This window comes from Brassica oleracea, chromosome C5 (genome assembly GCF_000695525.1).
Source record: "Brassica oleracea var. oleracea cultivar TO1000 chromosome C5, BOL, whole genome shotgun sequence".
In the NCBI taxonomy this organism is placed as follows: domain Eukaryota; kingdom Viridiplantae; phylum Streptophyta; class Magnoliopsida; order Brassicales; family Brassicaceae; genus Brassica; species Brassica oleracea.
This window is the reverse complement of record NC_027752.1, coordinates 30,188,499-30,203,625: the sequence shown is the minus strand read 5'-3', so window position 1 is coordinate 30,203,625 and position 15,127 is coordinate 30,188,499. Positions and strand designations below refer to the sequence as shown.

Sequence of the window (15,127 nt, the reverse complement as noted above, 5' to 3'; positions counted from 1 at the left end):
TGTTATATATTAGTGCTGCATGTTTTAGGTAACATTTTAATGATGCACGTTTTTAAAAATCTCCATTATTAAAATTATGCACGTAAGGATAACTCATGAGTTTTTTTGGTTGATTAAATGACATTATGTCCAAATTTATTTAAGTATATTTCATTAAGGTAACTGAAAAAGACAAATAATAAAATAGAAAGTTTAAATTCATTTAAGTATATTTCATTAATGTAACTAAAAAGACAAGTAATAAATTAAGCAGTTTTATTCGTTTTAGGATATTTCATAAATGCAACTGAAAAAGACAAGCAAAAAAAAAGGAATTTAATTAATGAAATAAGAACATTTTCAAATGGGTACTTCTCTTTTAATAATATAGATATGTTGAAGGAAGTACTTATATATTAGTTACCTGATTTTGCTTAATTCGATAACAGAAAAAATGAGCCATTAAAGTTCAAAAAAAAAAATGAGCCATTTTCAATTTAATTTTCCTATGTTTAATATCACTGTAGTTCGGTACGAAACATCAGTATTTGCTAAAGGTCGAAATATATAGGAAACGGAAAGCATGTTTAAAGGATTTGTAAAAATATACATATTGTAGTATATATTAAAATCGCTACATTTGGTAGAAAAACAGTAAGTTAAATGGATGGCGTTGAAAGTTGAAACAAACAACTTGTCTTGTGATGCAAACACAAGCTAGACTCCAAAGAGGCGTGTCCTTTGCAAATCGCATCCGTGTCCATCTCAAAAAAGCTGAGTTTTTAAATTATTAAAGTTTTTGTTCCCTTTTAGACTCATCACTATCTCAGTCTTATCTCCACCATATATCTTCTATTTTTATGTAATTCTTGTTAACTATTAACGTACATCTTACTTTCTAGTTTCTTTTGCCTTGTTTCAATCAACAGGTTTTCAAAACAACTCTCAATTATCGCAAACAAAACTGATAACCCACAAAATATCTAGTGAATCCAATAATCCCTTTTATGGTCCAAAATTCGAATAAAAACGCTATGATTTAGTGTTTCAAAAAAAAAAACGCTATGATTTGAAATCTTGACATGACTTGTTTTGGATTCACATTTACTCGGGATCTCCACACGAGGATCTGGCTTTATTTTTGTGCCTTAATTACATATTCGTGGGGCTTAAATGATTCAAACAAGAGCAACCCTAATTAGCTGGATATGTCTTACTGTCTTTTCGTTGAAGCATTAATAACATAAGCTGTTCAAAAGGCAAAGTAGGGACGGGGCAATACATTCGGAGTTTCGGAGAGCAACATTGAACCAACTTCGAAGTATTGTCGATAAATAATTCAGTTTTCAACAAACAGGAAACTTGTGGACAGCGTACCAGTGATCGTGGCACGAAATATAGCCGATCATGATTTTGTGTTAGTTATCTTCTGACTCAGTTAAATATTAGGTGATTTTTCCATGTCAATGCACAGATAAAATATTTACAAAATAAATATATGATAAAATTATTAATATTCTAATTTTTGTTTAACAATTTTTTTATTTCTATGTATGATTTATTTTAATTAATATCATATTATTTTAATTAGACATGTAATTTGGATATATAATATCTAGTCTATTTGGTTTTTACTTGGGTATATTTTTTTCCCATATTAACCACAATTATTTTTTGTGCTGAAGTAGATTAAAATTTCATTTTTATTTTTTGCATTTAGACTTTTTAGTTTGGGCATAAAAATTTAGTCGTTCAAGTTACTCATTTTGTGGATTATATTAAGTTACATATATATTTTCAAAATGAAGCACAATCATTTTTTATTTTAGTTAAACTAAATTTGGGTGATTTTATTTATTGCATTAGCTCAATTCTTCATCTTAAATATGCATATATACTTTCGTCAGTTCTTTTTTATAATTTGATATTTGTGCATTTGTAAAAATAGTAGAAAACTAAAATGATGATTAGTACTAAGTTTTATAAATGAAGATTTATAAATATTTACAAAATAAATTATTTTTGGTGTAAATTACTTTATAATTTAGATGTAACAAGATAAATTAAAATTTATTCTAAATAATATTAACCATAAAATTTTGTATTGGTTTATGTATTTTTATTAAATGTATATATATTATGTTGTATAAGTATATAATTTTTTAAAAATAAATATAGTAAGACCTTAAATTAAGTTTTTAATAATCTGAGAAAATGGAATGATTTAAAAAAAAATCATTTTATTGATTTTAAAATATATGTTATATATGTTTTTAATATTATGTTTTAAAGAGATGATTATTTTTAAGATCAAAACGGTTTTTTGAACTTTCCTTTCTAAGAAATAACATTATATATATATTTGTTTTTTGATAAACTATGTTTTCTTTCCTTTTGTAAATATAATTTTCGTTTTGTATTATATGAATATTTCCTTTTATTATATATCTTATTTAGAAAAATTTAAAAAGAAAACTAAAACAAAAAATTTAATTGGCATAAATTATTAAATATTTTAAATAATGGCAATTACATATAACATTGTAATTCATTAAGGTTATATTTTTTAATTAATTATTATAAAAATGAACATAAACGCTATGAAACTAACATAGAGTTATTTTGATATATATTTATTTGGGTTTTAGTTTCTTAACGAATGTGCATATTTAATATATCATGACAGAGACACTATGTTTCGGACTGGTTTGGTTCTGTAAACAATTATAATATGGTGGCATCAATAGTATAGGTCGTTTTGTATTTTTTACTCTTTTTAATATGATTTAAGATTATGGGGATCTTGTTAATATCTCTGTACACAGAACATATAAATAATGTTGCTGCTGAAGAGGACAATTCTTAAAGAAGATAAAATCCAATGGTTTCCTAGCAGATCTTCTTAGATTCAACTGTCATGATATCTACAAATTGTATATAGTTTTTTGGTTAACCTGCAAAGTGTAGTCTTAACTTGTTAATTAAACGGTGATATTCCAATAGATCTAAAAATACTATTCAACGAATTTTTTTTTTTTTTTTTTTTTGAACATCAATTCAACGAATTTTGATATGAATTTTCGTGTGGTATGAAACCGAAGAGCATGAAAATTGAATGAACTTGGAAGTGGTTGGGCAAACAAGAAACATGTAAGTGGTATACATTAATGATCTTGAAAACGCACACGCTCGCTTCTCCTTACTGTAATGTTTATCTCTCTTCGTTGCTTTATGGCTCATATTGTTGTGAATTTTTGATGGGCTCGAAGCGAAAGGAAACTGATTACTGTCCCTTAGTACTTCGGAATAGACAATGGAAGAGTTCTTCTCACTTCCGTTGAGTTACGTTTTGAATGTCAAAACTTGGCTTAGTCAAAACAAAAATTTGAGAATATTCTTAATTTCTTCGTCTATCAAGAACTTATAAGCTGAATATAATTCTAAACATGGAAAGACTATTGGTAATAAAGTTCAAAATCCTAACATCCATAAAATCATATAATCTAGATTAGATAATAAAAATAAATAAACCAAATATCTCGGTGCATCAATCAGTTTTTTTAATAAAATCATTTTCTCAGTTTAAAAATGTTTTCTTACTAATCCACGATTTAAAATAGAAGTTTATATACTAGCTAGTCTTTGGCACGTGTAGAAAGCATGGTGTTCTTGCTATTTAAAATGTTTAGACTGGGAAAAAAAAATTAAAAGTGAAAGTCCTTAATAATGTGATTAGATATGATCTAAATCCAGTAATAACTTTTTCAAAAAAATAAATCCAGTAATAATTACCCTGTTTATATCATATTAAGTGATATTTTAGGGGAAATATTTTTATAATTCAAATAATGTTTTCAGTTTTTATTTTGAAATTAATTTTTATTTTTATTTGTGATTGCTTGAATTATTTTTAAACTCTTTTTACACAGGTTATATATATGAACATATTTAAAAAAACAAGAAAATAATCAAACCCATAACTCATAATATTTATATTTGTATGTCATGAGAGTAATTATCTGCAAAATATTTATGAGTATGAAAAAATGTAATTAAACTGTAAATTGATAAAATCATAGTCAAAACAAAGAGTTAGGAATTAGGCGTGAAACAGTTCTTTGGCATAAGCTCATCTGGTTTGCACAAGGTGTGCCTAGATATGCTTTTATCACTTGGTTTGCTGTAAAGAACATGCTTTCTACAGAGTAAAATGCGAGTGTGGAGATTAGTGCAAGCCTGCCTTTTCTGTGGAAAAGAGAGGAAACTAGAGACTATTTGTTTATTTGCATGTCCATACACCTACACTCTATAGGTGAATGCATATTATATGTATCAAGTACACACTCGTGTGAGTCCCGACAAATCTTGGAATGTTGCGAATGTATATGGCCCAAACATCTAATCTACGTAGCCAGTAAGGCCGAAAGCCAACGCAGATGAGAAAACGAAATGACTAATTCATGTAACCCATACCGTACCTTAAATACATGCACGTGTGACACTTTAACCTTTTTGAAATAAACATCCCAAAATATTTAATGACATTTAAAAAACACATGTATCCTCGCGACGGTAAACCTTGTGAAAATCCATATACGCAATCGGTTTGTTTATGAATCACCTATATGCATACAGCATAGTCGATTCTAAGTTTTAGAAGATCAAAAGCTAAAAAGAAAATAGGCCTTTTTGCGTATTTGTCTTTTAATAGATCGCTGGCTGAAGTCCAGTTTGGTCGTTTGAGCTTATGGCTCTGCTTAAATTTCTATGTAAGGAAATATGTATTTTCTCAAAGAATGAACTTTAGAAATTTTATATAAAAAATTAGAACATCATTGGTGAAAAGAAACTTGGTAGTTTTCTCAAAATAGTAAAATATCAATTTTTATTTATTTATTTGGTTATAAGTTTTTAGACCATCAGAATGACGAGTGTATTTAGGTTTTTCAAATTGTATTTGTTCTCAATTTCTTGTTGCCATCTTTGTTTTCTTATTTTTTACTTTAATATCTAGAGACTCATTGAAAAATTATAGCCGGTGCTCTAAAATATTTGTATTTTAAAAGTTTGAAAACGCGTTTATTTAGGCAGAAATAGTACACGTATATAAAGTCTAAAAACTGTACAGCATAGACTGTTAAATGGTAGGACGACCACACACATGGTTTGTAATCACAGGTCTGGCATTGTTATTATTATTACCTGCTTGGCCTTAGCAAGGAAAGCGACCACAAAAAGCTCGGCTTGTATAGCAAATACAATGAATGGTTTTGAATGGTAACACATCAAAGTAAAGGTGATAAGAGAGTTGATAATAGTATATGCATTAGGCGGTCCTGAGATGTCAATAGTCGTCGATAGGATGGAGTATTAATATGCAATATGAAAAAAAGCTAGAACACAAGATACCAAATTAAAATTGAATGGGAGACATATTCTAATATCTATAACTTTTATAACAAGAGAGTATGACCAACCTCTAGGAGTTCATCACATTGCTTGAAGTTCACTACCGCAGCTCATCACCTTGCTTTAGAATCCGCACCCGCCTCTGTCGTAGATATAATTGAATTATATCGCATCATTAGATAGACGCTAACGTTATGTGTTCTCTGAGAGAATATCCCCCATTTCCTTTACATGTTCTTACATGCATTGTGTTTGGAAACCTAGCTAGGAGCTGCAATTACAAGTATTGGTCTGAGATACTGGTTTTTAGCTCTAGCCACCGCGGGTCCGTGACAGATACTTACACTCTAATTTGGTTAGCTTTGTAAATGACAGTTTACACTATTTGGACGTAATAGGCAAAGGTCCATTATCGCACATGAGCGTTTTATTCTTCTGATAGATAAAGCTGTCCAGGACAAGATCACATCATTCCCATATATCTATATAAATAACCTAAATTTGTAACAGATAAATAAAACATAAATGATGTCTTTACAACTATACTACTCCCTCCGTTTTTTAATATAAGTCCGTTTTTTAATATAAGTCGTTTTAGAATTGTGCACACAAATTAACAAAATCATTAATTTCTTACATTTTCTAAACAAAAACATCATTAATTATTTACCTAACCACAAATCAACCAATAATAAATTAGAAGATATATTATCATTGGTCATATAACATTAAATGTTAATAAATTTTTACATTAAAAAAAAAATTTACATAGAAAACTGAAAACGTCATATAATTTGGAACATAAAAATTTTTCTAAAACGATTTATATTTAAAAACGGAGGGAGTATTAAAATAAACACTACAAGACATATAGGTATTGATAGTAGTTCGCGGTAGCACGAATTCACGAACTGCTGCTAAAAGTGTCAAAATCTGGATCCTAACTCTATCGTAGCATTAAAATCGGGCTACAGATATTTTCACTTAATAAAGCCTAAAAATCACCACTATAGCGGGAAAGTCATGTTGGAGGCAAAACACTTGGCCAAAATTTTAGCTTTTGTGCCATTTAGGTAGAGTTTTTATTTTTTCTTTACAAAAAAAAAATCACTCATTCTAATTCATAGAAAAAAAAACTATTCTCTCATCTTTCTCCTCCTCCATAGTCGAACTTATTTCTCTAATCAATTTGGGTTTCTTTCTTCAACTTTGACAAAAAAAAATCGTTTCCTTTTCCTTCTCTGCTTCAACGTTGCTTGGATTGACTGAAACCCCATTGCTACGGTGTTGCAACTGGAGATTTCCGCTTCGCCGCTGCTAGGATTCTCTCCTCACTGCCAACACCTCACTGAAATTAGGGTTCATAACCTTTGATCAGTGTTGATTCTTGTGGTTCAGTTTCTCCAAATCGGTACCAATCTTCAAGATCTCAAAACCCAGAATCATTTTTTCGTTATCTTCCCCTTTGTTGCTTCGTTCAAGTTTACACTTCCATGCTTCTTCCCACCAATCCGTCGTTACAGCAAGAAGAAGTATCACTTTGTTCCACCGCCACCAAATTCATTGTAATTTCACAAAGTTGCTGCCTTTTTCTGCAAATTGACAGTGTTGGCTAATATTTTGATATATGCAGAGTCTATCAAAGTAAGGAGGAGGAGGTTTGCTTAAAAAGTTAGAGCATGAGGATGATTCTTCTTCCTTCAGACAAGGTGTGCAAGTCTTTCCTTTTTCTCTCCTGTAGCCTTGGATTGTCTCTAAAGCTTGGTATTTCTCAGGGAGAGGTTTATATACGAGGAAAAAAGCGAGCTGGTTTGACAAGTGACGAGGAGGTTTCAGGGCTTTGCATTGGCCTTGTAAGTGCTCTTTTCATGAGTAGTGTATGTTTGGTTTGGAGTGTATATATCTGGGGTTAAGTCTCTGCATTTTTATTTCTTCTTTTACTTTGTGTCTTTGCGTGAATCTATTAATGAAATCTTAGAGCAGCACTGCCTCTGTTTCGTTTCATTTCTATGGATGATATTATCTTTTCTATTCAAGAACTCGATTAATTAACCTGCTTGCTTACAGGTGCTGCTACCAAGTAGTGGGCATTGGAACTTGGAAGATGGTACTAACTCTGTCGCTATGGCTAAAGAGGTGAAGTAAGTACATATATATGTTATCTTTGCTCGTTTCTCTTTATTGAAAGAGTTCCTGAATTTTTAATGTTGAAACTACAGTGAGAGTCAACTTTGAGTTTTTGAAGAAAGTTGGAGTTGATTGGTGGTGTTTCTACACGTGAGCTGTTTTCTTTGAACATTCTTTTCTCGAACTTGAATTTGGTATTTTTGTCACTTGATTGTATTCGCAGTCGAAGAATGTCCATCTGCGTATTACAACTGGTAAGGAGATCAAAGCACATATATGGGAAACGGCAGGTCAAAAATGTTTCAGTGCAGTCACTTCTGCGTACAGATGTGCTGTTGGAGCTCTTCTTGTTTACAACATCAGCAGACTGCAGACTTTTCAGAGGAAATGCATTAGTTTCTGAAATGCAAGGGTTGATCTTTGGTGATGTCTTCTTGACCGTCGTCGTCTCTTCTCACCTTTCATGCGGACAGTTACCTCTCTTGCAGAGATTCCAGCGATCTTAGGATTGTTTTGCAGGTTGAAGATGAAGTCCCTAGACTTAGGAATTGTTTTGGTTTTTGTGTATTTGGATGATATATGAAATAATGTATTTTTTATAAATTTAATGAATGTACACTTTTATTATAGATCAAATTGTAGTGTCTAGATGATAATTGGAGCTTTGTTATAAAGTTCAAAAATAACACAACAAATAATATGATAAAAAAAGCTAATACTAATAATTAGGAAAAAATAAATTTTTAACCTCATGTTCCAAACCCTAAACATGCCCTAAACCCTAAAATTTATCTTTTAACTCCAAATTCTGTTTTTAAACATTAAAACCATTGTTTACACAATATAGAAATAAAAAAAACACAATTTGTAATTTTTCAAACTTTTAAATTTTATAACTTTATAATTAAACTCTAATGTTTCACACTATAACCTATAATCTTAAAATTAAACTCAAAATTTTTTTTATCTTAATCTATAACTTACAAAACATAAAATCTTCAATCAAACTATATACCCTAAACCCTAACTTCAGACATAAACCACCTCTCCACTTAATAAGAACCTCGAATCTAAATTTTAATACTTAAAATAACTAATTATTCAAACCCTATCATGAAATTTTTAAAAATCATAAATCCACATAATTCAAATCGAATTTATATTATATATGTTAAATTATAATATATAATCTTTAAATTTAGGCAAATTCTCATAATTCTATACCCTAAACTCTATTTCATAAACCATATTTCATTTCATATACCCCAAACATTAATAACAAAATTTATATTTTAACAATTTTAATTGAAAGTTAAATTTTAAAATTTAAAATTGTGAAATTTAAATCTTCGAATTTTGTCTCAGAATATTTTTTGTACATTAATATTTACACTAATACTCAGTGTATTAAAACAGAAAATAGAATGGGAAAATAATTACAAAAATCTTATTGGTCAAAACGAATCGACCAATAAAGTGTAAGGACTAGGATCACACTCTCTTTTGACCAAAGCCGTTCGATTAAGTAAAATCTAATGGACCAAAATGAACAAGATGAAAAGATGTATTTCTTCATCGAGATTCTTCTCTTCCACTTTCTCTACTTTTCCCCTCTTACCTCTCGTATTCTTCTCTTCCACTTTCTCCATGCCTTAAAACAAAATTGTCTCAACCACCATCACAATTAATAAACGAGATCAATAAATTCATCTCAGATTCACCTTTGTTTAGAAAGTTCATCTAAGATTCAGTTTCCTTTTTTTTATTTAATAGGTTGATACGAGAGAAATGCAATTGTCGAGTAAGCTAACAGAGGCTCTGGAGGACCTGTGCCGTAGCCATCTCAAAGCAAAGGTAAAGTCTCTCTATCTCTATCTCTCATCTGTAACGGTCATCTCTCATCTCTCTCTATCTATTTGCTTTTAATCTGATTTTTTTCTGTGTTTAGAAAAGGTAGTGGCCGTGACCAAGAGGAGACATCTCGAACTCACCCCCGTCTCAACCCGTCGTCACCGGTCTTGAGCTTGTCATCACCGGTCTCGAACTCGTCCCTATAGTCATCGATGGTGTCGCGGGAGGAAGGAGGAAGACATGGAGAAGAAAGAGGCAAAGGAGGAAGGAGGCGGCAGCAGAGAAATTAGGTTTAGGGTTAATTATGTTTAGATTTTTGTTTAGCGTTAATTAGATTTTGGTCCATGTGTTATGGTTTACTTAATTTTTTAATTCTGGTTTAGTTTTGTAAAAATAATTTTATTTGTAAATTATTTTAATTAATAAATATAATTCAATTTCAATTTTAAATTTGGATTAGTTCTAATTTATATTATAATTCAATTTTAATTTTAACTAATAATTAAAATTAAATAATTAATACTAATAATTTTAAAATATAAATAAGATATAATAGCATCATATATATGTCATTATAAAATATTATACAACACTAAAAAAATGCCATAAAAAAATAAACCATAGCACGAATAAAAAGCTATAAAAACACTAATTTATAGCTCACAAATAAACGCTATAATATCTATATTTTTTATAGCACACGAAAATATGCTACGATAGAGGGGGGGTCTATTATAGCTGCGGCTGTCAGAGCGTTTACAAAAACGCTACGAAAGCCCTATAGTAGCGTTTTTTGGGTGCTACCAATACCGATATTTCTTGTAGTGAAAATAAAACTGTTTTGAAGTTAATCTTGATCTTATTTGGAGAATGGATCGTGGATTTGGAGAAAGTTACTGAAGCTTCGACCTCTTGCGTATCAGTTCATTCGGATGGAGGTTAAGGATGGGAAGTTAGCGTTCTTTTGGTTTGATAATTGGTTGCAGCTTGGAAAACTTATTGACATCACTGGCGCTGTCGGTACTCAGTATCTAGGCATACCTCGTAATGCTAGAGTCTGTGAGGCAGTTTCTCACGAGCAGTGGAATGTTAGAGGTCATAGAAGGCGACACTATCACGCACTTCATGAACGCATTCAGAGAGAACCGATAACCAGATGCTCGGCAAGGCAGTGACGTGGTATTATGGAAGCATTCTGATGATGACTTCAAGCCCTGGTTCTCTTCTCATAAAACTTGGGAGCAGATTCGAGAAAAGAAGGCTACGGTACCTTGGAGTTGCGTTGTCTGGTTCACTCAAGGTGTGCCGCGGTACACATTTATTGTCTGATTGGCGGTCAGAAATAGATTATCTACAGGTGATAGAATGAGAGCTTGGGGCATACAGCAGAGCTGTGTTCTGTGTGGGGAGAGAGATGAAACGCGTGATCATGTCTTCTTCGCATGTCCCTACTCCTACACAGCTTGGGAAAAGCTGGCAAGCAGACTCAGTGGGAACAGAACATACCCGAACTGGACGAGCTCTCTGCAACTAGTGAACGCAAACAACCTGCAAATACTTGATCGGATCTTGCTGAAAATTGTTTTTCAAACCTCCATATACCACATATGGCAGGAGAGAAACCAAAGAAGACATCGCACGGGTTTCCGCTCGGTAGATTAACTGATCCGCACTATCGACAAGGCAATGCGCAACAGAATCACTTCGCTGCGCTACAAAGCTGGTCATGAGCTTGCTGGACTGATGCAAAGATGGTTCATGGCTACATCAAATACATAGGAAGAATATAAACCTTACCTCTTTTAGCCTTGTAAATTTTTAGGCTTTCTTAGCCTTGTAAATGCTTTTTTACCAAGATCAATAAATTTCACATTTTATCAAAAAAAAATATTGATCTCATGTGATATATTATGGATTATGCCACTGATTTTATTTAGATATTTAAAATTTCACCAATGGTATATTAGTCACTCACAATAGAACCTAACTTGTGGTCCATGCTAAATATTACACATGAATAAACGAAAAGCTCCACCACATTCATATTCTACATCGTAGGGCGCTGTCTACACGTAGACATGTGTAGACATGTATATTGTATCCAATCAACAACATTTACTCGCTATATATTTAATTTTCTTACTAAATTATCGTCTTATCTATTCATCTACAACAATAAATGAGATTTTTCTTCATTCTTCTGCTGCCAAAATTTTAAGTTTCGTGCATAGCGATCAAAAATCTAAACTTCTACACACGTAGTAAACGACAAAATGACAATTTCTAATAAACTGTTTAATCTAACTTTTAGTTATCTTAAATAAAAAGTTGTTATATAGTACGGATCCAAATTCTCATCAAAACTAAAAAAAAATATGTTATGAAAACTAATAAAATAAATAAGATATACAAATTTAAACAGAATTATGCTAAAAAGTTTTTGGGATTCCACGGTTATAAAAAAAAAATATTATATAAATTTTTGTATAGAAATTATAATTTCTATTAATTAAAAAATTTTCAGCCATAAAATATTCTCAGACTTCAAAAGCGTGGATCAAATACTAGATAATTATTGAATTTGGTTAAACTAAGATACTAAAAATTATTAAATAATTCTTGGATCTCAATTCAAGTATATAATTTCTATTGATTTTGTTTGGTGTCGATTTTTCTAGTTACTTCTTCAACGAAACAACTTTTCTTCAATTTTTTTCTTTTTGCAATTTTGGGTGTCGGCGAATTCCATATAATTTCTCAAGGGATTAAAATCGACGAGTAGCCTAACGTCAGGTTTCCAAAAAAAAAATCTATTACATGGTCCTATGACGTCTGGTCAAACAAATGTCAATTTAATTTCTGGTGTGATTTGAATTCAGGATTAACGGATTTACGTTTTGCCCCAAATTCTCATCTTATCCCCAAGACTACAAGTATTGTTTATCTTTAGTTTGAAAGTTAATAACCTCCTTTGCTGATCAATTTCAGAAAATAAATTGGGAATTTTTTTTTTTTTGACGCCAGAAAATTCTTACATTATCCCAATAAGATAAAACCAATTTTGTACTATTTTTTTATCTTTAATTCCCTTTTTATTTATCAAAATAAACTAAAATAAGTAATTTTACAAACCAAAAAAGGAAAAATAGTAACTATTAGAAAAATACATATATCAATATAGAGTTAATTTTTGGGTTCTAAAACTATTTACATAAAAAAATTCAGATTTCGTTCTACAGACTACATAATTTACATACTACGAAAACTGAATTAGTGGAAATTGAAATTCACGTTTTGTTATTGAATCCACTACGATTAGAATAAACAATCTACCTATATAAAAGTTATCTAAATATATTTGGAACACATTTAACCTATCATCTACAAACGACTCAAAATCTAATATCCGTAGAAATAGAGTTCAAACATGTGTTCTGGTTTCTACATATAGTAGAATATAATAATGAACAGTTGCGAAAATATAGGAAGTGCAGTTATGAAAATATTATCTTTATGTTCGAAAAAATCAAATTTGTTAACAAAAAAATCAAAAAATTGTCTATTAACCTTTCTTCTTTAAACACCTAAGTTTCCCTTAATTTTTTACAAAGTTTCTTTCATAATGCATATCTATGCCTCATGTTGTGTATAGGAATTGAATGCAGCTTCAGTATGGGGATTCTTTGTCGATGAAAAGAAAGAAGGAAGGTTATTTGCTTTGGCTGAGGAACATGCAAAGAAAATGGGAAAGTGATTTGTAAGAAGAATCAGTCGCTTACAAGCAGTGTGTATCTCGATTCACAAACCTGTAGGTAACAACAAAACAAGACGCGAACCAAAAGAAAAAAATCAAATCTTTTCACATATTTTATTCTCAAGAGGATCAACATTGATAACATCAACGAGACATGAACTTTATCTTTGAACAAGCAAGCTTAACAAAATTCTCGGTTAGAAAAAATGTAGAATCCAAGAGACAAGATTTGCTATAACAAAAAGTTAACTCATCAACGAACCCGAGGAGGTGAAAAAACAAATCTCAAACCTCCAAGAATAACAACTTGCCACTACTTCCAGTCTACAAATATGATCTTATTCTACCTATAAGCACTAACAATTTGCTTAGCTTTTCGGCTTGTAAGTGATATGTTGCTCGTAGAAATCAATCAGCTGCCATTAACACAAAAAGCACAAATCAGTTAGAATCTTCCAGATAGTACATAGCTCTGAAAAATAAATCTTACCAGATGATGGTTATGACTTTATGAGCCCTGAGAAACTTGTTGTCAACCGTTACTTCCTCCCCATCAGACCTATAAGTAGGTATAAAGCCAAAACAAGTAGACAACAATTTGAACTCTAATGTGAAAAACTGACCTCAGCGACGAGAAAGTTACCAACCCCCCCACCACTGCCTTGATGATCCTCACGATGTCCAAGTCTGGTGTCCCGTTCTGATCGGCAGCTTTTGTTATCTGGTTGTTACTTGTGGTTTCATCTGGTATGTATCTTTTCACAATACCAGACTTTAGCACCTCTTTCATGAATCTTCTTACGCTTAACCTTTAGAAGGCCATTTGTTCTTGCACTATCACCCTCAGAACCAATGACTGGTCCTCATAACTCGTTGAGTGTCGGATCGGTTTTCTCCGAAGCATCATCTGATGTAGATGCTAACCCTTGCTGATTCTTCTTCTTATTCAACTGAGAATTACAACCTCCATACTGGCCCTTCCGCTTCTTAACAGCCTTCCCTGGCCTTAAGCTTTGAAAACAAGAAAGCATACATTAAACAAAAGAAATCCACAAACATCGAAAAAGTATTCACATAGCTGCTACATTAGATGCAACTTACATTTTTCAAATGCATCTATAGAAGCAGAAATAGACTGCAGATTCTCTAGAAGCTCCCAGGTGTTATCAGTTTCAGGCCACGCACACCTATCACAACCGAGTTTACAACTTATGTCAATGTTGAATGTAGTTTAATTATTTTATATATTATTTTAATATTTTCATAATTAGTTTGTTAATTGTATTTTCATGGACATTATTGGGATTTTGTATATCATTAGCCTATTGGGACAATTATATGTTGGATTATAATGTTTGTGCTTTCTTTACCTAAAAATACAATTTTCCCAAATAAATTTTATAACCAATAGTTACTTAAAATAAAAATTTGACTACAAATCTAACTTTTATCAACTACTTTGCAGACATAAATCAATTAAATAACTATTGTACTATCTGGTTTTCTAAACTTTGTTCTAATTCTCTCTCAGACTCGAAAATCAAGACTCCACCACCCTTGCCGTTTCTTGGGGTCGGCGGTGCCTCTGGCCGCCAGCCTCAAGCCTTTGTTCATCTCGCTTACTCTCTTGTCTAGTTTCGCTGCGTTTTTATCTCTGTCTTGAGTTTCTCTGTTTTTATCATCGGTTTTTTTTCGAGGCTTTTATTCACGCATGCAACTCTCCTCGGAGATTCATTGTCATAATCTACGGTTTCGGTTTCCCCAGAACCAAAAAAAATTGGGGGGTGTTCCCCTTTCTGTTTCATATCTCACCACCTACAACCGTTGTACCCTACCAAAGATGTTTAACCACTCCGCTGACCCCCAATCGGCGACTATCCACTCCTTGTTGGAGTATACACTGTTGGTCTGTGTCTCACCAGTTAGATCCTCCAATATATCCACCATAAGCCTTTGGTCTCTCGCTGCAGCTTCCTTTCCCTCACCGGAATAGTGATAGCTTCAGAC

The 15,127-nt window shown here is 31.7% G+C and overlaps 1 protein-coding gene and 1 long non-coding RNA gene across 5 annotated transcripts in view; one reads left to right on the top strand and one right to left on the bottom strand.

The window, feature by feature from the left end:
- Positions 1 to 6,654: 6,654 nt before the first annotated feature.
- Positions 6,655 to 8,048, top strand: LOC106293973 (protein TRIGALACTOSYLDIACYLGLYCEROL 3, chloroplastic-like). 3 transcript variants are annotated; one of them, XM_013729600.1, is made up of 6 exons: positions 6,655 to 6,953; positions 7,022 to 7,097; positions 7,164 to 7,241; positions 7,456 to 7,524; positions 7,739 to 7,769; positions 7,843 to 8,048. In XM_013729600.1, the coding sequence occupies exons 2-6, from the start codon at positions 7,068 to 7,070 to the stop codon at positions 8,019 to 8,021; spliced, it is 387 nt and encodes a 128-aa protein (XP_013585054.1). In that variant the 5' UTR covers positions 6,655 to 6,953; positions 7,022 to 7,067; the 3' UTR covers positions 8,022 to 8,048. The 3 variants fall into 3 exon arrangements, with proteins under 3 accessions (XP_013585054.1, XP_013585055.1, XP_013585053.1); XM_013729601.1 differs by having other exon boundaries at positions 7,456 to 7,529; XM_013729599.1 differs by having other exon boundaries at positions 7,456 to 7,529; positions 7,739 to 8,048.
- A 5,728-nt stretch (positions 8,049 to 13,776) lies between these two features.
- LOC106296146 overlaps positions 13,777 to 15,127 on the bottom strand; it is a 15,523-nt gene continuing 14,172 nt past the window's right edge. For both annotated transcript variants that reach the window (XR_001261155.1, XR_001261156.1), the window contains exons 2-3: positions 14,222 to 14,307; positions 13,777 to 14,131 (exon numbers count right to left, since the gene is read on the bottom strand). This is a non-coding gene — a long non-coding RNA (uncharacterized LOC106296146). The remainder of the gene's footprint in view (positions 14,132 to 14,221; positions 14,308 to 15,127) is intronic.